The following is a 26,838-nucleotide window of genomic DNA, read 5'->3' on the forward strand; positions in this document are numbered from 1 at the left end:
CCCAGAAGAATATGCCTTGGCAAGTGACAAGCAATAATCAAAGCATGGAAGAGTATGGTTGGAATAGAGAAGAATATTCAACTTTTCCTCCCTGTAAGCAAAATGAGCTACTGCAGTGATATCCGTTACTGGCCCAGACTTTGCAACCCAAGTAATTATTTTCTAAACATTTGTCTGTATAATTTCTCTTTCCATGTAACTCTGTGCCACTTATTTAAAAAAGCTTTTTCCTGCCTTCTGCAACAGTCTGATGGAAGGAGGATGTATTTCTAACAGTTATAAAGGAAGGGGGAGGCATCTCCTCCCCCCTCTCCCCCCCCAAGGGCAGTGTTAGAAGAACTATACAACTGAAAATCCACACAAAGAAAAATGATCAGTTTCCCATTTGTCACAAGAAACAGTTCTGGCAAAAGAGGATTTAAGATACTGGAAGTAGTGACTTGCTCTCTCTATAGTTCTCTCTGAAAATTCAGTGTATCACGTTTTGCAAGAACAGTCAGTGGAAAGGCTCTCTAAAATCTTCATTCTTTTCACTTCTTTTCCTTGAAAAACTGGACGGATCCTAACACTGAAATAAACAAATAAAAAACAAAACATCTATTTTGACCAGTGAAACCAATATTAGTATTGGTATGAAATCCACTCAGTTCATAAGTAAAGATATTGTGACAATCTTTGCCTACCAAAATGGCTGTGTGCAGTGAGCACTTGAAAGTGAGAGCAGCTCATGAACACTATAAGAAATACTAGAGAAACACTAACAAATAATAAAATAAAGTAAAGCAGATTATATTTTTAATTATTCACTTAACTAATTCAGAAACGTTGAGATGACATCTGGCTAGCTAGTTAAAATTCTTACAATAGATTTCAGGTCACTTTGCAACCCATTCCCATTCTACAGTGTACAGGTTTGTTCTTCCTGTCTAATTTAGCTGTGATGTAACCCATGAATGTCATGAAGCTATCTGAGTGCGTCTGATGGTGGTGTCTGTTCCTTGACTTGCTAACACAGAAGGTCAGTACCCAGATTGTAGAAGGTAGATGTATCTTATAATGAAAACAATTCCTGTTCAGATAAGAATGTTTTAGGTCTTTATAGCTTCCAGTATGAAAGCCATGGGAATGTGAAGTTGGTGAAATCTTTAGGTTCAGAGCAGTCCCAAGAATGCCTGACTTCAAGTATGCAGGAAATCCTGCTCCAGCCTATGGGGTGCTAGTGTGTAAAGCCAAGCAGGTACATCTGAGCATCTTCCTGACTCAAAACAGTCAGTAACCTACTGCACTGCTAAACATATGGTTGTGTAGTGTTTTCTGAAGAAGAATCACAGAAACCTCTGTGTGAGATGTATAAGCAGCTACAAACCCAGAGTGATTCAGGAGTACTAGTTTCCCCGTGCTAGGGAAAATTATGCATAGAAAAAGTAATAACAATGGAAAACAAATGTTAATCAAAACACTATTTTAAAGAGGAGTGCATTAGACTAGAATGTTCGGTCAGGCCAGTGCAAGGCAGAGCAATCAGGAAGAGCCAGCTATGATTGTCTTCTGCTTGTTCCTCCTCACAGACAAATGACAGCTATCGAGGCTTAGAGCAGGCGATCAAAGCAAAAAATTGCATCAGTTCCTCAAGATGTGCCCTGCCATCCTTTGTTATGCTTCTGTCCCCAGTGGGGAGTTAAGAAGCAGAACTGTTTGGCTGTGGCTCAGATGTGTTCATGGCATAAGTGTTGATGAAGGTGGGCTAGCTCCAAGTACATACCTATGCACTGGAGTTCCTGAAGTGTACTTACATTTTCTGTCTCCCCAATTCTACTTTGTAATGGTAATTTTTAGCAAAGGACAAAACAGAAAGCTTGTGTGGTACCTTCTTAAGCCTTCATGGGTAGATTCTGCTTTTTTTCCCTGACAGTGATAAAAAAAGAGAAAAAAACGATTCCATAGTGAAGATGAGGGATAAATTTTGCAGATTCCCAAGTTCAGATTGATGAAAGAATGGCAACAATTACAAATGTTGTAGTAATCGTGTACAAATTATAAGAATTGGAAATAGAAAATAAATTGTAGGTAACTTACATAGAGCAAAAGATAAAAAAAGTCAACCAAAAATATGAGGGCTGTCTGAAAATAATGCCTCCTCTTTTATTATGTTGTCTCACAGCATCAGAAGCAGATGTCAGTGGTGTGAAAGTAGAGGCTGAACCTTCCCACCAGTATCCTATCAGACTTTGTTGCCGTGTGACAGATGGCAGCAGAGGGGCAGTCTGACAGAATGGTGTCTGACATGAAAGTGTGTATGAAGAAATTGTGTGTCATTGAGTTCCTCTATGAAGAAAAATGGCATGCATTGATGCTTGCTGAACATCTGTGGAGACCAAATAGAGGATGTGAGCACAGTGAGGTAGTGGATGGTGTGTTTCAGCAGTAATGGCAATGACATGAAAGACAAGTCACGTTCTGAACACTGTGCAGACCTCTACAAGTGCAGCATGCGGGTGTTCATTCATTGCTGGCAAAAATGCATAGCTAATGGTGGTGTCTGTGTTGAGAAACACTGATTTGTAGCTGGAAATTTGCTCAAATAGTGTTATTGTGCTCTTTGTATCTGTTGTAGTTTCCATGGGAAGAAATTACTATAGGGAGCAGCCTATGTATAACAGACTACTCGTAGATTTTGCAGGCCTGGAGGACTCCCGTTCAAGGATGTAGCTGTCTGGAACAATTTTAGCAATACTATTTTGTTCTTGTTATTTTAAAGGAATATTTGAATTCTGGAGAACTTCTGAAGCCTAAAAGATGTTGAAAGAGAAGAAGTAGGATGGTATGCCTAATTATAGTTAGTTGCAAATAAATCAGTTTTAGACAAATGGTTTGAGATGCTTAAGTGGTGCTTATTTAACTAAAAATATGCAGGAATGCTAATCTTCATGCTTCATAAAAATAAATGTGGTCAAACAGACCTGATTTCAATCTTTGATGAGATTAATTGTGTGGTTGGTAAAGACAAATTGTGTAGAAACATAGACTTCTAAATTTTGATCTATTATAGCAAAATATTCTACTAAAAAAAAAGTGCTACATGGTATCACTACAGAACACATTGACTGGATTAATAGATAGCTATCTCATAATACCAATCTCCACAGCAGTAACTGTTGGAGAATCATCACAGATTTTTAGTTTTATTTTACTTAATTTGCTTTTAGATTCTCAGTGGAGTTGGTTGGCAAAATGGTGATATGTTTCTTCTTTAAAGTAAAGCAACAGTGATCATGGAAACACTTTAGTAAATGTTTCATCACAAAAGGGAAAATCTTCATCTATTACTTCTAATGGAAGACATGGAGTTGTGGAGCTAGTTTTATCATTAGAGGAGATCCTTAATACAGTGGATTTTAAGCCACACTCTTTCGTTCACTTCTTACTTGCATTATAATGATGGCCCATCTATGTAAATAATGTCATCAACCTTTTTTGCTTATAATTTCTTGAGGGTTTCCTCATTCATAATGAAGAAGTATAAACTGCTTTTTCCTTGGTGGTAGTGTCAGCACATATAACAGATTTTGGTGGCCAGGCTAACTAAAACTGCAGTTGTAAATGGAGTCTCCGTCTAGGTGACTGAAGCATTTCATTATTCAAAGAAAGTGGTATGACAACACCTGAAGAACATGATGGTCTTTTACTCCTGAATTTTGTTCATTGTGTCATGTTCCTAAAATTTACAAGAGAATTTTTTGTCTAAGACAAACATTTCACCAAAGCTCATCTTGCCATCTGACCGTTTTGATATTATCCAAGCCTAGAACAGCTGTGTTTGTCAGAATAGAAAATGATTATGATTTCTCAGTGAAAAGCTCTCCTTGAATATAATGTTGCTTTTTCAGTGATGTTTTGGCATCAGATAAATGGCCATACAGTCTATAAAAACAACATAAGATGCTGTTATGCATCTTAGATGATTTAGCACAGTAAATTACAGGTTTATAGGTATACTTGCTGGTTTTAAAAATATCGACTCAACTAGACTGCAAGTAAAGTTTTAAGAACAGAGTAAGATAAATTTGTTTATTAAAATTTATCCTGGTTTTATTGCTGAATATAAGCAGCATGTTAACTTGTGGGTTAACATGTGGGTTGCACTGCTTGATAAGCAAGTATCAATTAGAAATTATATTTTATAAAGGAAAGAAGACAAAAATACCTGTTGGTTGTTTTTTTTTTCCTCTATCTGTGTAATAAAAAATAAAGAGGTAGTTTTTTAACTGCTTTCAGTGTGGGTGGCCACTTTTTAATAATTCATTACTGAGATCATGGAAATCAGTCAGACTCAAATTCGGCTGATCGTGTAGTTCTTGTTTAATTTGTGTGTAAGCTGTGGAATTTAAGTTAAATTACTTGTCTTTTTAAGGTGATTCAGTGTGTCACTAAATGATGGCCTGGACTAAGAATTTAAGCATTGGGCTCATGGTGTCATATCTTGTACTTGTATACATAGTCTGCATTTACCTTCCTCACTTTTTTCAAGGCTTTTACGTAGATTTTCCAAAGCGAAAGCTTCTAGGAATTAATTCAAATATGTTATGTTTTTGCCATATTATATATATTAGGATAACATTATGTTATTGTAATCTAATAAGGAAACATTCACATTCATGAAATTCATTTGTATTAAGCTTCATTTTTCTTGTAGTACATTGATGTGCTGTTGGAGAATACAGAAAATTAGTCACACTGGTGTACTGTGGTGATCAGTTTTTGAAAATGAAAGACTTAGTGCTGGTGCCTCATGTTGCAGTCTAATTCATTCCCTGAAAAGAATTTATCTGTGAGTACTTCTGAAGTTTCCAGAGATGAGGTACAGAAACTTCAAGAAGGCTTTGCAGTGATCTGTGCTTCATGGAAGAATTTCAACAGATGTGTCTCAAGAGCTGCCCATAGTACCATATTGAAATGGCAAGTGTGAACAGGGTACTTGTTCAAGACTATCAGTGAGGCTTTTGACCAGGAAAGTTGGTACAAATTACAAAAATAGGAAGGCAGAGCTTATTTCATCATGATCTTCTGAGTGGGAGATGAGGAGTGACTGGACTTCTTTTGTGGAAAAAGAAGTGTATATGGCGAATATGCTTGCTTTAGAAAGCACAATTTAAATGCAACAACCTGGATTTGATGGTGGTTACCTAACTGTTAGTTGCTCTCACAGGAGAACTGAAGAGATGTCAGTTGATTTATTTAAGGTCACACCTGTTGCTCAACATTGCACCAAGCTACTCACATCTCTCAGTCCTCTTCTTTAAAATGCTGATGGTGGTAGTTAATTCAGTGCAGTACTTGTGGTGTAACACAACGATTCAGTCAAACAGGTTTTTAAAAAGTTGTTTACTCAAATGCACACCGTTCTGTATCTGCAATGAAATAAATTCTGCAGATGTGACTTAGTCAAAACATACTTTTTGTGTCAGATTTTCTGCAAGATTTGACAGACTTCATTTTGGTTCCTAATTTTATGTAAAGGTTCTTCTTTAAATGTCACATTCTTGTTACATGTCTGATGTACATTGTTCTTTCAGTTTAATTCATGCTGTGTTTTTCCCAATAAGCTAAATTTCATAGAGCCTCCAGCTGTGGTTGCTTAGTACCAAGAAAGAATGATTGTTTTGAAAAACGTGGCTTGGATACTACATGTTGGCTAGTGTTCAGATTACAAAAATAATGTGCAAATGTATGTTCTTTGTATGAGTACTTTGTAACATGCTCTTTTAATATTTTAAATGAACCTCGAATCATGGTGTTATCTATTCTGTATTTAAAAAAATGCAGAATAGTGTATGAATTCAGGAACTTTGAGGTGAAATGAAATTATACTCATTTTCTTAAAAACCTATTTGACTGTGGATATCCTTAGGCTTCCACTTGACAGAACGGTGTAAAAATATTCAACACTCTTAAGAAAATATTCAACATTCTTAAGAAAAATAAATGCTGCTTTTATTACATTTGGAGTTCTAAAAAAATTTCTTTCTTTGGCATGTTTTATGAAGAAGAGATGCATTTCAGTCAGTATTCAGAACATTTTAGTCAAAATTTGGAAGTGTCCTCTTCAGTGTGTGATCTTCATTGATTTTGTTAAGGTTGTTCATGCCTTGAATGCAGACAGCAAGCATACCTTGGGGTTAATGGGCGAGGGGCCACTTGATGGCCAATGTGTAAGAAGGGGAACTCAGAATTTTAAGATGAATTAGTTGTATTGGACTTGCTTGATTCTCATGCTGAAGGAACAGGTTGCAGGAACTATCAATTTGAGGTAGATGTATGGGAAATACTAATCAAAATAACTCCGTTGTTAGAAAGTCTGAAGCTGCATCGGATCTGCATCCATCTGCATGTTCTGGAAGTAACCAAGTATTGAGTGCAGAACTTCTGGAAGTGGGGTGTGTTTGCAAACAGGCTCTGTCGGAGAGTTGCTGGGGGCAGTTTAGTTCCTAGAATTTCTCCTAGAGCCCATTCTCTATAGTCTGATGAGTTCAACTTCTTATTTCAGCAAGGTGCGGTCTATAAAGTGTGTGAAGGATAAATAACTCAGTACATGTATAACTAAGTGGCTTTAATGTTAACTTCTGCAAAAGGAGATTTTGTCTCCCTATCCAGCTCTGATCTTTATAAGTTAGGAGACACTGGGTTTTCAGAAATCCTTTGGCCAGTCACCATGCCAAAGGCTTTTGACACTCCTACATGCAGCTGTAAAGCAACTAGTGGCTGCCTCAGACTAGAGGAAGGTCCTTTTACAGACTGGAAATTAAATGAGCAAATGATCTGGAATAAATACAATTTATGGCCTTGTCTCCCACCTGTCTCTACTTGCCCACAGAATATTTTTTCCAAAATGTGATGGGCTTTCCATGTTATTCCTTCAAATCTTTCTTCTAAAAACTTTTTCAGTTATATTCAGTTGTAGTATGGCACAGAATAAATAGTTTATGAAGGAAAATGTTTGTATATGTTTAACGTAACTGATTGATATATAAAAAAAAATACTGGTATATACTAGGTATAGGTTAGTAGCAATCAAACTGAGTATTGATTCTAATCTTAATCAATAAATCAATAGCTATAGGAAAGAATGGAATATTTGTTAGTGCCTATATGTGATCTGAGCTTTGTTATTATCACTTCAGATAAAGGTGAGTAAAAGAAGTTATTATTGGTAATAAAAGCTCTAACAATAATGTGATTTTTTTTTTTTTTTTTTTTTTTTTTTTTAGTGAGAGAAGCAAAAGCAAAGTGAGCCATTGGAGATTTTGTAGAAAATTGGTGTATTAGATTTTTTCTTTGAAATACAGTTATGTATTTTTGTTGTCAGTCCAGTGCTCTTCTCCTCAGTATCTCACTTTGCTCTTTTACCTTGGGTACCATGGTGGTGGTTTACATAACAAGATACTTCCTGATTTTAGTTTTTATGTCAAAGCAATTGGCTTTTATCCCTAAACAAGTGCAGCAAGGTGAACATTTGTGAGAAAAATTTATAGTGAGATCTGCATGATTGTTATTCCTGATATTTGATGTTACTCAAAATAAATTTATTAGTGAGACTGCAAGATACTTTCTCAGACTTTACAAACTCAGGAAGGTGTTTTTGCACTGTTTACACTTTATCTGTGCTATTTCAGATATATCTCTTCAGATGAAATGAATCAAAGGTAGCTGAAGTGCTTGCTTCTCTTTCCATTGCCTTTAAAAGGAATCTGTGCAGCTGGCTCAGCTGTGTAAAACTGAGTAAGCATTAGGGTAGTTACAGTGTAGGCATTGCATTCAGTCACATGAACCTCCATCCTATAGTTAAAAGAAACAACAAAACTCACAAAAGCAGAAGCAGAAAGAAGAAAAAAGAGATGATATTCTAGAGAAAAAAATGACAAAATTTGATGGGAATGAGGATGGAAAAACTATGCTAGTTAGCCTTTTATGCTCTCTGTCTTTCCCTACTCCAGCTCATTTACAAAATGATAGATTATTTTGCTCTTCTGAGAGTCAACTGTAGTTCACAGTTTCTTTTCTGTGGTGACATTTTTCTCTCGTGAGCTCTTTTTGGAATACTGACATAATTTTTGATCCTTAAAATAATAATGCTGGATGAGTTTTCAAGTCAACTGTATCTCTTCACAGGTAGCCCCTTGTCCTTGCCTAGCTTCTGCATAGTTCTGTGTACTGATTTGCTGATTGTCACAGTATCTGCTTCTCCAAAATGACTTCATTCACTCATTATTTTTAGTACATTTATTTACTGCCTGTTTGGTACAGAACATCTGCCTCCATCTAAAAAGCACACTGCCTTATCTTCAGGACACTCTCTTGAGTACCTGGCTGTGGTTTTCTCATGAGAAAATATGATAAACTGAGATATGATTTCTTATTTGCCTCTCTGTATATGAGAAGATGGTATCCCACCAGTTTTGTGTCTTAATTCTTCAGAAATTCTTGGGAACTACCTACTAGTATAAAACTCCTGTAACAGTGGGGAATCAATCTGCGTATGGCCTTTTAGAGCAGTGCAGTTGAATTAATCTCACCTAACTTTAGATGTCTGCAGTGCAGATTAGTGCATATAAGCTAGTCATCCAAGGGTAATTTTGGAGTCAAATATAAGTGATAGTGCATTTAGAGTACAACTCATCTGTTTTGAGATAAAGTGCACCCAGAATTGACGGATTTTGTCCATTGACAGCATCTAAAAGTCTAAACAACTAAACTACCTGTAGACAGAGATGCTACAGATACTTGTATTTGGAATCCCATGCTGTGTGGCTGTGAAACAATACTTTGTAGTAAGCAGTCGTGATATTTTTGTGGTTTCAAACTTAAAACATGCTTGTTTTTTTTTTTTTTTTTTCCCCACTGATGAAAATTCCATTTAGTATTTTCTTTTGTATAAGAAGTGATTACAAGATGCAAATTGCAAGTGAAATACTTAGTTTAAGAATTCAAATACTGTAAAATCAGATCACTTAATTAGAGAATTGAATTAACTTACAGCATTTGTGAACCTGTACTGGTGCCACAGAATCACAAAATGTAGGAGTCAGTCTTTAAAAATTAAATTCATTTAATCTGAAATCAAAGTTACAATCTCATTATTACTTTTTATGTGGGGGAATGCCTTAACTGTGCCTCTGCATTTTCAGGATATCAAAGACAAATTCAGCTCACATATAAAGGAATGTTGATCCTCGTTTTAATAATGGATGATCTTTACCATAGTGTAGGTGTGAGTTTGTTCAGAGAAAGAAATTTATATAACGTTTACTCCATAAATTTACAGCAGATTAGCCACTGTTGGCTAATTGTCCATGAGCCTGCTTTCCCAGGAGCGCTTTGCAGACAAGGAGTGCACATGCAGTTAATTTCCATGGGACAGCTGATTTTCTGCCTTCCTTCCCTATAGCATCTGCCTCATTGCTGAAGCTAAGGAAGCTCCAGCTGTGTCACAGTCTGTAGAATGAACATGCTAGGTGATCCTCATTATATGACTTCACTGTCGTGTTGCTCAATTTCCATTTATGTAATGGCAAGGATATTGATATCAGTGTCTCACAAAGCACTTTGAAATCTACTAATGAAGGGTATTTCACCAGAACCAGTAGTGCCATTACTCACTGGCATTGAGTGAACTATTATTAAAGCATGGTACATAGCTTTTCCCTGGCTTGAGTAAGCTTTTGTATTGTCAGGAACATAGATACATTTTGTGAATAGGAAATAATTACTTTCCACTAGACCTGTTAAAGCCAATGCACTTTACCTCTTGACAGAGTACTGAGTCATCTACTGCCTTGAGGAAAGCACTTAAATCATCAGTAAGTGGTCATGGTGCCCTGTGAGGGAGCCAGATCCACTTCTCAAGACTCCATACATCATTCCTCAGCTGGACAAGTGCTGGCAGAGCAGAAATAGCCCTGAGAGTGAAGTGGGAAGCAGATCAGTTGCGTGTCAGGGCATTCAGGGAATAATGCTGACAGGTTCCAGAGCATCCTCTGCAGCAGGACAGGTTTGTTGTGATTTAGGATTTATACATATGTAGGTTTAGGTCTATGTCAGAGAAGCTTTCAGAAGTATGAAAGCAGTTCTCTGGATTCTGTAGTTTACTGCTTGCTAGCTGAATATACAGTGAAAATGCCTGCATTTGGGCCATTCAGATAATCCAAAAGCTATGTATTAAATTGCTCCTTTAATTGAAGATACTGTACATACCTTCTTTCCCTCCTTAGGATCCTCTAATTAGGGTCATCCTCCATGCCTATCTTTTAGGAAGTCCTTCTTCTTTATTTCACTTACTCTGACCTTTTAATCCTTCTCTCTGTAAATTTATTTCTTTTTATATCCAGTCAGTATCAGTGTATCCTGTCTTTTCCTTTCCCTCTCAGAGCTGGGGAATGTATCCATTGCAAATTCTTTGGAATGTATCACTATTCTCTCTTCTGTCTTCTTTCAAGGTAAAAAAAAAAATAGTGAAATACGTGGTTTTCTCCCATTCCTTCCCTCCATCTCTTTTCACTCCACACCAGGGGCTGCATTTGCTCCTCTGTTTCTTGCCCCTTTTCTGGTTGTCTGGTTTTCTCTTTTTCTTCTTTTCTTTAGAATCCCTTTCCTTTCTCTCTCTCTTGTTTCCTATACTATTCTTCAGCAAATAAGTCATCCAGATAGGCAAGCTGTGTGGGGAAGATAGCAGAACTGGGACAAGCACATTGTTGTTCTGGATGTTATAAATGGACTTCTGGGTTTCCTGAAGGTAATTAGAAAGAAATTCTAAAGTATCTGTGAAAATGAATAGATCTGGAGAGAGTATTCCTGTCTTTGTATCTTAGAGCTCCTATTCAATCTTTATTTGCTTTTTTACTTCATCTGCTGTGTAAAGGCCAGTCAAAGTTCCATCCATGATGTGACTAAATGAGAGCTATGAGTGCAATTTTATATTTATCTCATGTCTTTCTGATGGTTCTTGGTTCCTGGATAGAAAAGACTGTATGGGAAAGATCACAGGTATTTGTTTGCTTGCTTCTCACAGACATTGGTAGAGCTAAGGTACCTATATGAATATGCATCCATTATTAATATGTGAAATTTAGATGCTGATAAATGAACAGAGGGAATACTGACAAATTAGTGGCAAAAAGAATATGTTTGTTGTTAAGGGTTTGGACAGATATATTTTATGTATTGCGTTTTTTTGGTTCTGCTTCAAATATTTTTGGTTGCACTGCCTAAGTTACTTACCAGATAAATTGGATTTATCTGCTTATTAGATTCTTTTCTGTCTGCTGTTTATCTGCTTACATAGATTTATCTGCAATTTATCTGCTTAAGCATCTCAGAGAACTTTACTCACTCAGTTCCTCTGGTAAAATGAGGGTAATAACACTTCCTGACCTATAGTCTTGGCTGCTCAGGTAATAATCTGTGTGGACAGGAAGAATTTTCCATACTGCTGTGTGTTCCTGATATGATTGGGCTCTCAGTAAGATAAGGTACTACCATAAAAACACAGTACAGTGTTAATAATGCAAGCATCTTTTTTCTTTTTTTCTTTTTTTGCTTTATGCAGTGTTCATTTCTTATAAGCAATTACAATCATTTTCTGAATTCATTCCTTTTTTCCCCCTTCATTTACTTTATGAACTATATGTGTTAAACAGTTTAAAAATTGGACAATTGTTGAATTCCAAAACTAATCTGAACTTTAACAGGAAAAGCCATTAGATATGGCTTTAAAGGTTGCAGCTAGAGAAATTGAAATTAGAAAAAAAAATTGCACATTTTAACCATTGGAGTAAGTATTAGTTTTGGCACATTATGTAGTACTGTGAAACACTTTCCTTTTCTAGAATCTTTCTAAAATAGGTGCTGTTGTGTGAAGAGAAGCAATAAGGTTTTGTCTAGGTTGCTGTTTGACCTCTATTAATGCAGGAAGTCAGATTATATTATTGGAACAGTCCTTTTGACTTTAGTACCTGATAATTTTTGAATCTGTGTAATGTAACTTTTTCCCCCCCCTAATTAGCGTTAGTCTAATTCCTGAACCTACATCTGTAGCAGAGGTTGTTGAATTCCAACATCGTGTTTTCTTGCAGCCTTTGATTCACTGTTTTTAAATCAGAAGTGTCCTCCCTCTCATATAGAGATCATTACTAAGTGTAACATTTGATTAATGGGACTGGGAGGCTGATTTTCCTGATCTGACTGCAGAGTAAGGCATTATAACTAGATCATCTTTTCTGCAAAGGTATTTTTGTTTGAAATAGAGCACTTGTGCAAGTGGAAAAGATACAGAAGTTGTGGTCATACTGAGGGGGACTAAGAAAGCCCATGGGGTGCCTTAAAGAAAGCCAGTGTGTCTGTGGTTCTTGATGTAAGTACTGACAATTGGAATCATTTGTAAAACAAAAGAAATTTTTTAGATCTCAATTCTTTGCCTGAAGGGACATGAGGATAGAACTGATATAAGTAGAGTAAGTATATTATACAAATACTTACATCTTTGGAAGACTGTGGGAGTTAAATTGACTGTTAATGAAGTCAAGTATGGATATCAACATCTTAAAAATGGAGATGAAATGATCCACTTCAAGATCACCACATCTTGAAGGCTTTTTTGAAGGAAAGTGTTATCACTAAATCCTGATTTACAATAATGTAATTAAAATAAGAATATTATGAGTAATCATTGTTGTATATTTTATCATGGATATTATGTTTTGCTCTCACTGAAAATTGCACAATAGCGTTAAGTGCACATGAGGCTGGGGACAACCTGATCATTTTTTCCTTGTAAATCTTTGTCTTATCTTCTATCTCATTTTTTTAATTTCACTGCAATTAAAGATTATAATAATCTTTAACAATTTTCCAAGATGATATTATTGGATACAACTGCATACTTCAAATTGTTATTAGTTTTGCACATCAATATTTAACAATAACAACTTACTTTTCTGAATTATTTCCCACAGGGTGCAGCTTTAATTCGAATGTTGGCTAATTTTATGGGACACTCTGTGTTTCAAATGGGCTTGCAAGTAAGTAAGATATTTCTGTCTTTGTCCAAGTGTGTATTTCTAGCAGCTTGTCTCACTCGTACATTTTTTCTTTTCAAACTACATTCTCATATATTTGCGAAAATGCTTCTTTAATTCAGGACTGTCAGAGGCACCAACATATCCCTGAAGCTGACTTTGACAGAAAACACTAGGCGGTATAGCACACGAGGTGGTGCCCCTATAAATGAAAGCTTCACCTCTATTTCTTGGTGTACATAGATATTGCGCTTTAGCTGACACACTATTTTGTGTCTGGTTTGTGTACATTGCCAGGTAGAGGCCGTTTTAGCCATGTGACAGCTGTGTGGAGGGCTAGCTGAGGAAGGAGCTACTTCTGTTCAATTACATTTGCATGCTGATACGAAAGTCAAGGCAGCTAGAAAATACATAGCCCTAGAAACTAGTAATGCTTTTCAGATAAATACTTTTGCCTTTCCCTGCCCTACACATAAAACTCCTCGAGCTTTATTTTTGCCTTTGATAAGCATGGAGTGCTCTCTACCTTAACAATGTTTTCAAAACTCACTTTACCTTTTAAAAGAAATCTGAGGAGGTAACAATTCTGTATGAAGAAATTCAACATGCTGATTACTAAGGACGAACTCTTTTCAGCAATAATTCAGTGCAAATGACTGTTTCATAAACTATTTAAAAACAAACAGGCCAAAGCATAAAAAACAATGCAACTCCCTATATTCCATGGAATTCTGCTTGAGTAAATCATGTTACAGGCAGCTGTGATTGATGAATTATGTATGATGCAGCCTGCTACTTAGAAGTGTCCTTTAAAGTAAATTGATGTTCACCTGAAATACAATTATGCTAAGATGGAAAGAGCAATCAATCTTATCTGTTCTTAGTAAGCTTTTCATTTTGAAATTTAAATAAACTATGTCTGGGATCAGGTCATTTTTTAACACAATAATTCTACATCTAACCAAAATGAATTGAAAGACAAAAATATAAAACAAAGTTCCAGAAATGCATCAGTTATATTGCAGAGAGGTGTATTCCATGCTGTAGGCAATGTAAGGAAAGGGGGAAAATATGGCTTTTTGGAGAGTTTATAGGACATTCGTGTTTTGCTTGGGACCCAATTAAATCATTTCCTTAGCTATAACATTTGGTCTGATCACTCAGTTAATTTCATCCAGATTTTTTTTTTTTTTCATAAGATCTTGTATATGTAGATATTGAAATCCTCATCTCATTTAAGCCAAGAAGATTTCTGTCATTAGTCCAGCAAAGTCTATTTTTCAACTACATTTCATAAGGAGATTCAGTTTTGCTAAAAGGGCATTTCACTGAGGATTGGAGAAAGGGAACATTTTTATACATATATATCAAACTCCTTTTTCTGTTTGCCAGGAACAGTGTTAAAGTTGTCAAGGAATAAGTTAAAGAAAAATACTTTCAATCAAACAAAATGATTATAATTTAAAAAATCGAAGTTGTAGTAGAGTTGGTGTTCCTAGTATTTTCCTTTTATTTTTCCTTTTCACTGTTTCTGCTCTAATAGAAACTCTTCCTTTATCAAAGTCAGTGAAAACTTTGTGAAAACCTAACTTGTAAAAGTCTTGGCATCAGTTCAGTAGGATGATATTCTGCTTCTGTTTATAAAAACTATTGGAAATCCAGATGGGGATTTTCTGTGTGTCTGACTCCAAGTTGAACAAAATAAAGCACAATGTTCATGAGCCTGTTCATAAGCTACAAGTTATGTAATTGGAAGTGTCTGTCATTCATTTAATTCTTTTGGTTATTTGTGAATGTAACAAAATAACATTGACTGTGTTCTGTAGAGTTGGAATGCTAGCTTTGCTAATGATATGGGAAATTGTATAACTGATTCACCCTTTCTATCATTTTAGCTCTTTAGCCCCAGTACTGTTACTTGGGATTTAGTATGACGTTCCCTTGCATCCAGTTTTATTATGGAATTCCAGTGTTAGCAGCTAAGTGGCATTTTTCACATATTGCTGCAAAAGTAAAGCATTGTTACTATTATTTAGAAATCTCTTCAAGTAAATACAAAAATACAAATATGTACTTGCTGGTTCATTCCTGCTCATTCTAATATCTTTCTGAGAAACTGAATTCTGAAAGACCTTCGCTTTATCTTATTGACCTTATTTGTTATTAGCCTCCAGAATGTAAAACACTTCAGTGTTAATATGATCATTATTTCAGTTCTTTTTAGTGAGTTAGTTATGTCCCTAATGTTTCATAGATGATAAAAAAAGAGTATTTGTGTAGTCTTATTGCACCACCATAGATCAAAATGAACAACCTTTTATATGCATTTGCGTGGAATGCTTGTGATTTCATCGAAGTCAAGGTATGATTCATCATCTAATTAAGAGCTGCAAAATTAGAGCTTTTATACAATGCTAACAAGCCTTTGGCTTAAGGAGAGGAAAGGATAAAGTTTAAAGCAAGAAGCTAGTGGGATGTCTACCTTTTTTGTTCCTTGCCACTTACATTTGCTGAATCTAATTGCATGCTATCACCTGGCAGTGGATATTATGAAGAAGTCAAGATAGCCTGTCAAAGAAAACAATCAGTTGTGTTAAAAATGAAACTAAAAAGTTGGTGAAGGGAAATATGGCTCAATGCTGGGTATTATTTGATAATTAATGTGAACTGAAGAATGTGTACAAAGGTGCCCATGACACCCAGAATTCAGCAAACCATTTTACTGATGAGTCTGTGAGGATATAAAATATTAACAGTGGCAGTTTTATAGAATATATGGTTTGGAGAGATTCATATCTACTGAGGGTAACTGGCCCATTTCTATCACAGTAAATATATGGTGAATATATATAGTATAGAACTTCCATTGTAAAAGTGCAGCCAAGAGAATTCCTAATGAAGATATGATTTTCTGGAAGCCCTTCAGAAACATAAGATGTCTTGAATCATGTGACATTATCAAACACAAGATTTAGTAACAAAGACAGATCTTTTTCACTGCTTTCAGATGGCATGCCACAGACAAATCCAAGAGGGAATCTATTTATATTTAATGACTAAATACAAACAGTAACTGTTACCACAGCTGGTAACTGTTGGATACAAAAAAGTCACAGCTATCCTTCCTGTAGAAAAAATCTAAGGACCCCTTCCTTCTCATACTGGGTGATACATTTCTTGTTAAAAGTCCTGACTTCTTTCTTGATGTGCCAAATGTACTGTGCTCCAGGGAAGCTGAAAGGGTGAATGTCACTAAATACCAGTACTGTTCTTACCAAGTGTTGCTTTTCAGTCAAAATGCCATTAATCTGGTAGAACATCAGTTGGGAGTATGGAGAAGCTTGGTCAGCAGAAGGCACCAAAATTGGCCTTATTCAGTAATATGCAATATAATTTAGATTTCTATGAGATTTTCATCTGTGGGTTGTTGTTCTTAATCTGTGTGCTTGGATCAAATTACTGCTACTTAACTTGTGTTACTGTATTACTTCTCTAGGAAAGTTTTATAGCTTTACTACAAGACATCTTTTAAAGTTATCAGTGTTTTTATTTTTTTCTCTTATCAGAGAAAAAAGCCTAATGATTTGAAGGTCTGGTACTTAGATGTGTGTAAAGAAACACCCTCAACTCTGTAAAGAGACCATTCTGCAGTGGTTAATTTACATTTTTCTTATATTAGGTTGATTATTTTGGAGATTCATCTCTATTACTCTATATCTGTCAACACCGCATTTCATTTGCCACGTGGCAGCTCATTGATCACACAGATCTGTATCCTTTTGAACTTCACTTGCTGCTATGTATGTGTTCATCACTCACTCTGATTTAGTGCATCATCAGCAGTTTGAATTAGTTACCAAAGGAATCCCTGCTTCTGTGATAAATTAACTGCTTTTGTACTTTAGGCTTCACATTGTGAACAAAAATTTCCATACAGTTCTTTGGATAGCCACTGTCTTTTTTTGGTGCTGTGGACACCATAATGAAAGAAATTGATCAACCTTTCAGAAGATCTGACTGGGGAAATCTGGCATGCAGGCTGTTAAATATAGAAGGTTCAAATTTCAGACACTTTTTACTGTCATAAAGCTGGCTAGTTAGACTGAGCTTCTTTCATTTACACTGCTTAGTATTTCCTACTTTTTAGATACCTTTGTGAATACCTATGCTCTTTGAATTGTTGCAGCACTTAATGTGGATCTCTATCTAAAACTTTCTAGATTTAAAATAGATCTCTAATGTGCTACCTTCAATATTGTTCACTGCTTCTATCCAAAAGCCTACTACTTTATATATTATATTAAACAGACTTAAACGTACTCATTTTATCTTACCTATTTATTACATCTTTATTCCCAATTCAGCTGTATACTGTTAAAAATTGAACATCATTAAAGACTTATTAATGGAGTTTTCTGTAAAAACAAGAAGTCAGGCACCTTAGGATTAGGCTCAATGAAGTAGTCTTCTGTGATGCTGTCCCTAGAACAACAGTGAACATGGAACTCTCTTGGGTCTTCCTCAGCTCTGTGAGAAGGCACAACTTTTGCTACCAGGCAGTAGCACCTTCACAGATGGCAGTCTTCTGATGTTGCAGTTCTGCTGTCTGGTGCATTTAGTAGATGCTGAGTGAAGTACTTTTCCGCTAATTCAGCATCCGTTTGCTTGGCTTTAGAAGAGTGCAGAGTATATGACTTTGACAAACATCATGGGTCATACTGGCTATGAGCTGTACTTTAGTTGCTACTGATCCCTTTATTTTTTAAACTCTTCCACTTTTACTGACAGTTGTCAACAGAACAGCTTGAGTTTGTTAAAAGCAGGACATAGGAAGTCATAGGAAGTCTCATAGGAGCTGACATCACTGTTTTCTGCACTGCATGTCATAGGAGACTGACAACATCTTTTGCCTTTTCTGGCCCCTCAGCATTTATTGTTCTTCCATTTTACATCATTCTGGATTTTAGGTTTACATTTTTAAATGAATTCAGTGCTATGAAGTTTTTCTGTAGCTTTTTTGCACCAAGAGTTAAATAGCTCAGTAAAAGTTTACCTAGTGAATCGTTTGTATGTTGCAGGTCATCGTGTTGTTTGTTTTTTTTTTTTTCCATTGAAATGTGCAACATAGTAAGGGCCAGACCAATATCTCTGTTGAAAATTGAAGTTCTTCCTCACGTGGATTTGGAGTATTCCACATATATAGCAAAATACTTCTGCCTAAAGAAAAATTATGGTTGAGGATGCATGATGTAGAGTTATTGAGAAATGCTAAAGGTAATTTAAAGTTAATTGCTTCCTCTTTTTTATACGTCTTAGCCAGGGCTTCTATTTACACAATTGCCAGTATTCTCTACACATGACAATGTCTGATACAACTCACAAAGTGGACCATGCTGTTGCCATACATGTTACGGTCACGCTGTATCACCCTTTGCTTAACTGATCAGCCCCCTATCAGGACCAAGAACTGCCGGCATACACCAATGTGGTGAACAGAAAAATGGCGTTTATTACCGTGTGGCATCTGTTTAAATACATTCATCTTCTACTTCGTCTACACCCCTTAAGCATGCATTGTCCAATCACTGAGCAGGGGAGGTCCTGACACATCACATCCCGTACCTCCGTGGGCGCCTAATACAACACCATGCTAACTTAATTGTACTGTGCCTTTTTTTTCCCTTATACTTTTCACTCACCATATAGTCCCTGTTTGTAACTACTGCATATGGTTTTCTTAGTTGCCAGCCAGCATGGTTTCAGAGCATATTACTAAAATCAGTGGACAGAAGACATCAGCCTCCTATGAAGGGTAGCAGTGATGCTAGATGCCTATTTGTAAAGGAGATCTAGGCCCACAGAAATGTAAGTTAAAAATTACATATCTGTGGAATATACAATAAGAGATAACCAATACAGCATTTTTTCTCTTATGCTTCTCATCACTTACAGATCAGAGCAGTTTGTGTGTTCAAAATGCTTCTTTCTGGTTTCATCTTCAGTTGCTGGGACTCAACATGACTGCAGCTCAGCCTGTAGAGGTATCCTATAGTTGTAGTGCAGAGAAAAATTCTTCCTAAATTGTTGCATTATAAAGATATTCCCATTTGATTATATTAACGTATTTCCCCACTTCCTGATCTTCTTTTTGTTCCCTGTGCATTTGAATCACGTGTTTTTCTTCCCAGACTATCAGAGTGCCTTTGGTCCATAGAATTGCTGAAAGATGAGGAAGTTGGACTCTTTGATTTCTGTTTAAAGGCTGTAACCTCATCCTAAGCTGAAAGAACTGTGAATTATTGATGTAGAGGGAATGTAGGACTCTCTTTCTGCTAGACCATCTAAAGTTGATCATGTTAAGAAAAATCACATCTGTGAAATAAGATCACTTTCCTTTTTGCCTTTAGATCTCTGTTGCAGTCCATGGAGATGGTAGAGCTTTTCAAAGAAAAGAGTGCCAAGAAAAGCCAAAACTTATTATTTTTCCATACTTTCATTCTGTTGAATAGCATTTTTGAATATTCAGTCTGGGACAAACATTTTGAAGATAGGATTTCAGCTCAGGCAATTACATTCTGGCCAAATAGAAGTCAGAACAGGGAGTGCTATATGTAAGGAGTTGTAATGACAAGCGCAGCTAAACCTCAGAAGCACGTGAAGTTCCCAGTGCCAAATGTCAGAGCACAGTCAGTGTCATGTTCATTAAGAGGACATCATGCTGTTGTTCAGCTACCATAAAATGTTGCTTTATTTCTCCATTGTTAGAACTTCTTCCAAAAAGAAAGACAGTTATTGTAAACACAGCTTAAGTTGTTAAATGTGTTTCTTCAGAACATGATCTCCCTTTACAACATTACAGTCAACCATATTACATATAATGCGTACATATCCATTTGGTATGCTTTCAGTAAGCTTTATTTCCTTATTTTGCTGCATGGAAAATTCAGTTATGGCTATTTTCTCCATTTTTATTATAGGAATTATTAAGAGAAGGAATTGCAGGTATGAATTCTCAGATAACATCAGCAGGCTGAGTGGCTATTTAAGAAAATGCTTTCTTTTGGAATAAAATTATACTGTTTTCCCAGTACAAGCTTACTAGCAACTTCATCTCTGTTGCTATGAAGCAGCACAATGGAATTTACACAGTGCTGGAAGTACGTGTTTTACTGTGATTCTGGCATCCTTGTGCAATCAAAATTTCCATTAGCTCTTTAGAAGTCAGTGGGAATATTTCCAGCACAAAGATTGCAGGATTGAACTCCAAGTTAATATTTAGTACACATGAGAAAATAAATAAGTCTACTTCTGTTTTACCTGATGGAGGACATACAAAATAAAGCTGAATCCCTACTGAAAAAAAAAGAGGCTGTCATTGGAAATCTTTACACTCAAAGTTAAGTTACTGTAGTAGCCAGTAATATATCCATGCCACAGCAAGAGAAATCTAGGGATGAGTCTTAGGTAGAATTTCTACAGTCCAACCAGTGTAAACACTATGGGAAGGACATACCTCCAAACCATACCAGAAAGTACCCTCAGTGCCTTCCTATGAGTTCCTGTGCTGCTCCATACTCATGTTCCGCACTCATTGTCATTTGTTGAATTTTGATTTGATCACTTTTGAGAAAAAGCAAAGACAGTCTTCCTGTCAGGATCTTGCTGTTTTCCTTCCCAGCTTAGCATCTTAAGCAGAGTGTCCTCATCAGTGTCCCAAAAAGAAGGCTTCAGTTCAGTGTTCTTGTATTGTCTATCTGTCTAGCTGAGGACCTCCACAGTCTTGAGCTGGAATAGTTTCATTTATAGGTGTGCTTTGACTAAATTTTGAGGACGAAATTTGTTGAGGTAAATTGAAGTAATGAGGCCACAGACTTAAAATATGACAATATAATGTATCAGTTTTTACTACTTGTTATAGTGCAGTCTACTTAAATAATGAGGATTACGAAGTGAATTGTTAAGGAAGCAAATAGAATTAGGTAGACGTAGTAGCTTGTAGACAGATGTAAATGATAATGATTTTTAAAGGATTCTACATTTTGCAAAATAGTCTTTTGCCCCGTGTTTATTAGATCAACATAACCAACATAAAACATAGCAAAGTTGAAGCTCTGCTGTTACTGCTTCCCCATCTGTTATTCACTGTTAAGTTTAAGTTTAAGTTTTCTTAAGAGATTTATGGTGACCTCTTCACAGTAAGTAGTAGTGATTTCTTTCTGATTTTGGGGTTTCTACAGAAAAGAATATTGTGGAATAAAAAGCACAGACTTTTTGCATTGTTAGCAATCCCTGGGCATATTTCAAGTTAATGCAGAGAAATGAGCAGCCAACTTGTCACAATTAGCAGGTGCTGTCCAAATATCTCTGGAAAAAGTTCCATCACTTTTTGTTTTTGTTGCAAATATATTTATTGAGCAATATCTGGCTTTAGGCTCAAATGCATTGTGCAACCAAACAAGGCAGAACAAAAATGAATGAACAATTTCAGTCAAATATATGCAGTTCAATTTCAAAGAGTACTTTATTCCTGTAAGGTTTTTTCTTAGTTCAGTAGTTTAGTGCCACTACCAAATAATACATCAAATACATTTCTTCTTAAAGCCAAACTTAATATACTAGCAACTGTCTCACTGCATAGCAGACACCATCAGACTCTGCTCAGCAATAACTCTGCAATCCTTCCAACAGTTCCCTTTGGACTTCTAATGCAAATTGTTTTGCCACCACCCTGTGATTGCTATTGTTATATTTCAAAAAAGAACCTCCTTCTTTGTGTTAATAGCTAATAGGTGAAGCTGAATTCAGAAAGGCAAATGAAGCTCTCCATATAATAATTCTTGATCTTTCAATATGGATCCCAAGCAAGGCAGGATAAATTTTGACTCTGAAAAATTGCCTGAGTACAAATTTTGAATCTTTTATTTAGATGCCCCATTCACATTGAATTCACGGAGTTGTAAGGCAGGAGATTTATTAATTATAAAACCGTGTGCCTTGAAAGTATTTGGAGATTTGATTCTTCTCTTATGTTGGAATGAAAATGACAAGGCTACGTTGATTTCAGTTGGGTTACTTCTGATTACAATTCTGCTCTCTTCTTATCAAGAAGCAGCAGCACAAAGCAAATAGTCCCAATGACTTAAAGATGGCTTTCTATTCCTCCTTTCTCTTACTAATTTCTCTTGAGTCTCAGGCTGAATAGAGAGCTGTTTAGGACAGGGCTCATTCCTTTAAATGAATGTCACATTTGCAACACCACGGATGAAATATTCTCAGCATTGCCCTATTTCTATTCCCACTGAAATTAATGGTAAAAGTCCTACTGACCCATATAGCTCCAAAAATGTCAGTTCTGCTGATCTGATGATTGCTATAACACATAGGAGTAATGAATTACAAAGAAAAATAATTCTATAATTATGCTTGTATATTCAGCATCATTGATTCTAGAGAAAATTAAGATTTATTTCTGGATGTGGTTCCCGTATCACTCTTCCTGATTAGTAGTTACAGCTTACTGTTCACATATAATGATTTAATTGTATATATGACATGTTGACAGCAGATATTTTCCAGTTGCTGATGACTGTGAGCATTCTATCACTGTTATGTGTGAAAAAAATAAAGGTCTGGGATTTCAGCTGCTGTACATTGATGGGATTCTACTGATTTCCATCTCCAGGATTTTATGCATTGCCTAAGATACTATCCCAAAGAGAAGGCAAAATACAGCTGAAGTGAGAACTTGCATGATAGATCTGAAGTACACAGAACGCCTTTTAGGCTGCAATTTTTAACCAATTCTGCATTTGTATCTGTAAGTTAGCTAAGATGTTGCTGATACATAAGGTATTTTAAACGTGATTCTGCTGTGGTAACTCAATAGAATTATTAAGAACACTGAAATTGCTACTTGCTGTTAAGAATTTCTACTTGTGTAATGCACCTAATGATAAAAATACAAACTGGATAAAATAGCAGTTGAGAAAGCATGATTGTATAATGAGCAGCTAAAGTATTACGTTTATGTAATTATTAAAAAAAAAAAAAAAGACAAAATGAGTTGGTGAAGATTAAAAAAAAATAATAATAATTAAAAAGCAATTCTGTCCACCAGACCAGGAAGTCTTACAAGGAATCCACTTTCAGAAAAATGAAAAGATGGGCAGAGTCACTAATCACCTTACAAAATGTTACCCAAGTAATCTTTATTTGGAGGAAATTCAACAGGTGTGTGCAGAATTATTAGAATTAAGGAGAAAAAAATAGCACCAATGTGCTTTGATTTTTCAAATCTTTGTAAAATGCTAATTCAGAATTTTGTTTCTGATATCAAATAAACAAGTTTAAAGTTGGATTTATACAAGAACACGTAAAAGTTAATTCATAGTAGTTGAAGGTGTGAATCGTAATTGGATTAGTTAAACCTCATTAAAGTCCCTTGTGGACTCTTTCAAAACTGAAGCTGTTTCATTTATTTATTCATCATGATGTTTTTAGTGTGAGTCAGTGTTACTGAGTTTTGTCAGTTTCACTTCTACGTTCGATTGTCCATAAATAAGGTTTAGCATACGTTAAATAATTAGTTGTAAAAATTAGCATATTGATGAGGAATGGTAACATCAACTATTAGTATTAAAAGCATGTCTGAAAATCTCCTTTAGAGAAGGGCATTTCAAGGTAAACTTTTCCCTTAAGTATTTGAGAACTGTTGATGAAAATCTCTGATTTCATCGATCATCTTTCTCTTAACTGTCTTCTAAAATCACCACATTTTCTCCTGTCTGATCTTTTTCATAACATTCAGTTTCACAGATAGTAGCTCCATGAGGTACCTCACTTTGTTTTCCTCAGTGTTGCTTCCAGCTGCTCATTCCTGTCCAGGTAAAACCACTCAGTGCCCCTTCGTTTGTACTGGAAGACTTTGTAGTTCTTTTTGATAAACTTAGTCAAGGAAGTAAATGCCCTTGTCACAAAATGACAACAGTACCTACTATTCAGGTCATCACAGAGTTCTTGTTTATGGAATTGCCTTGCAAACAAGGAGATTAGGGCAAGGAGAAGCAGACATTGTTATGGAAGGCACTTAATTTGACTGCTGTACCAAAGTGTCTTCAGACTGTAGCTTGAGGGAAATGCTGAAACATTTGATGCTGTGTCTGTATATGAAGCATGAGAGAGTTTTACTAGTAGGTGTGAACAGGCGTGGCCTTTCATGCTTGCCACTTCAGTATCATTTTGATGCTTGTTTTTATTACTGTAGATTAAAATGCTTTTCATGTGTTTATTAATTTGTTTATATAATTCTTGGGTTGTTGCCCAGTGGGTAACTTCATTTTTGTTGTTGTTATTACTGGAGGAATACATTTTAATGCAATAGTAGTTTAAAGTGGAGGAAGGATGTCTGGATGTTTGATCTTCTGATAGGATTCACTCTTGAAATCTTAAATATATGTATGACTCCAGAATGTCCTGAAGGTTAGCAGTTTCTGACAAGACTATCTGGAATACGTTTTGTACATTGATAATGAAGCTGATGTAGAAGATGAAGAAGTTACTCAGATTATATAACCTGGAAAAAAATTGTTTCCAAGTGTTTATTTTATTGAATTTTCAGTGTTGTTTCGATACATGGTTTCTTCACACCTGTTCTTTGGGTTTATAGGTAGCTCTGACACAAATACTGTCAGTATCCGTCTAATTTGCCTGATACAATGGTTTCCAGGACCAATAAGGTGAATTTATGTACTCCTTATTTTGTAATCCTTGTCTGACTACTTAGCTATGAGAGTGCTGATGTCTCTTCCATCAGGCTCTCTTCAAGGGTTAGTCTGTTGTTTAGCTCAAAAATACTGCAAAACAAGTTGGTTATATTAGCTTTCCTATTGGTGTTCTTTCTCTCATATATGGTATCTTCTACTCTCTGTCCCTTGCTGAAGCTTTTTTATCTGAACGTTAGTTAGTGTCAAGATAATATGAGATAGCAATTTTGATGTTAGCAGTGTGAGATCAAGGGCAAAAAAAAAAAGCGGCATCTAATTGTCAGTGTCCGCTAGGTGACATCTGGTAGCCTAACATTAAGTACAGAAATTCCTAGAAAACTAACACACTGGATTTGATAGCCAGAATCAAATCCTTAGAGCCTGATTTCCACCCGAACTAAATATTTTTTTCTTTACTCTAAATCTTTGATCAGATACAGCAGTTAGATATAAAAATGTTCAACAAGAACACATAGTAAATTGAAGGAAAGAGAATAAGGATCCAGGAGTAGGCATGAAAGACAAACGAGGGAGAGAGGGGCAGGACTACTGTTTCCTGAGCCCTGAAAAATACAGACATTCAGAAGAATGTTTCTATGAAATATGTTTCTAGTTTTTCCTCTTTTGTGTCGTAAAGCAGAATTCTCCCAGTTATCTTTAGGAGAAAAAGTTATTCAATGTTAATCTGATTTAGATCTCAGCACCGCTCATGTAAGTCAGGATCCATTGATTCGTTCAGTCAACTAGTCAGCTTTATACAGATAAACTGAGAAAGGAATTTGGTCCCAGTTATAGATCTGAAGTCTTCCTGAAAGTAAGATATATGTTTGGAGGCTTATTTCCCCCTTGCAGTTTTGTAACCTCTTCACATTTTTCAGTAACTCCCTTTTAGTAGTTGTGAGTGTTATCATATTTGGATGGTGGGGTAGTTCATTTCCTCAAAACCAAGCTCAACACTAGCAGCACTATGGGAACTAAGATTGCAGAGGGATAAAAGACTTTTTCCTTTAAAATAATCTTCCTTTCTTAAAAGAAGTCTAATGCAAGGAAGGGCCTACAAGTTTAATCAATATAATATTACTGAAAACATCTTTCAAAATCCTTCAGCAATTTTTGGTATGTTCTCATTTTTACTGCTGTTCAAGCCATCTGTTTCAATATTCAAGTAATAAAACAAATTCTAGTAATAAAATAGTTTTGATTTATTTTTTGGGGGGAGGATTAAGATTACTCTTTGACAAAACATTACATAATAATCCAAAGCTTGGGATTTTTTTGCTAGATCTTTGATTCTGCTTGTGTAATAGTTGGAATTTGTTTTGCACATCAGATTTTGGATTTCTTCTTGGTATCTGATATTAAAAGTACTGAAACAAGTGTCACAAAACCACATTGTCTGATTACATATTTTATTGATAGAGGTAAAAGCAACATGGGGTGTGTGATTGATTTTCATATTAAGTGACATCATGGCAGGGTCTAGGAACTTTCTACTTTCCCCTTGACAAAGAAAACATTTAAAAGTGACATTACAAGGAGAGAGAGAGGCAGATGTGTAGAAGAGCTGCTTTGAATCTTGAGTTGTTAAAGTGGTTTTCATGCCACCTTTTCTCCTTACATACCTTAGGGTTATAGGAAAGTGGCTGAGGCATCTCTGCATCCTCCAGCATACTCCAGTTGATAGAACAGCTTTTGTAGATGCTAGACATGCAATTTTGTGATGGGAAGCAGCCTTGCAGCCAGATGGTTCTGGACATACATGGTTATGAGAAAGCTGCTTTAAGTCACTTTACCACCTTTGGAGCAGTGCTGAGCACAGCTTATATTCAGGCAGCTGTGGTTTTAGTGCCCTCTTTCTTTCATGTTCTGTGGATTGCATCTCCTGTTTGCTTTAGTTATTTTTTTATTCAGTGTAGATTTGAAGGTATGGCAGGTATTCCTGCCCTTGAGAATTACAGTGAATGAGAATGTCTTCTGTCCCTTTGCAAGCTACTTAAGGCTTTGATATG

The 26,838-nt window shown here is 35.9% G+C and overlaps 1 protein-coding gene across 1 annotated transcript in view; it reads left to right on the plus strand.

Moving 5' to 3' along the window:
- Nucleotides 1-26,838, plus strand: part of TRHDE (thyrotropin releasing hormone degrading enzyme) — a 208,174-nt gene that overhangs the window by 103,987 nt on the left and 77,349 nt on the right. Inside the window, exon 7 of the mRNA XM_031589702.2 lies at nt 13,005-13,070. Coding sequence (XP_031445562.2) covers nt 13,005-13,070 — 66 coding nt within the window. The remainder of the gene's footprint in view (nt 1-13,004; nt 13,071-26,838) is intronic.

This window comes from Phasianus colchicus, chromosome 1, assembly GCF_987193195.1.
Source record: "Phasianus colchicus chromosome 1, bPhaCol1.hap1.1, whole genome shotgun sequence".
NCBI classification, from domain to species: Eukaryota; Metazoa; Chordata; class Aves; order Galliformes; family Phasianidae; genus Phasianus; species Phasianus colchicus.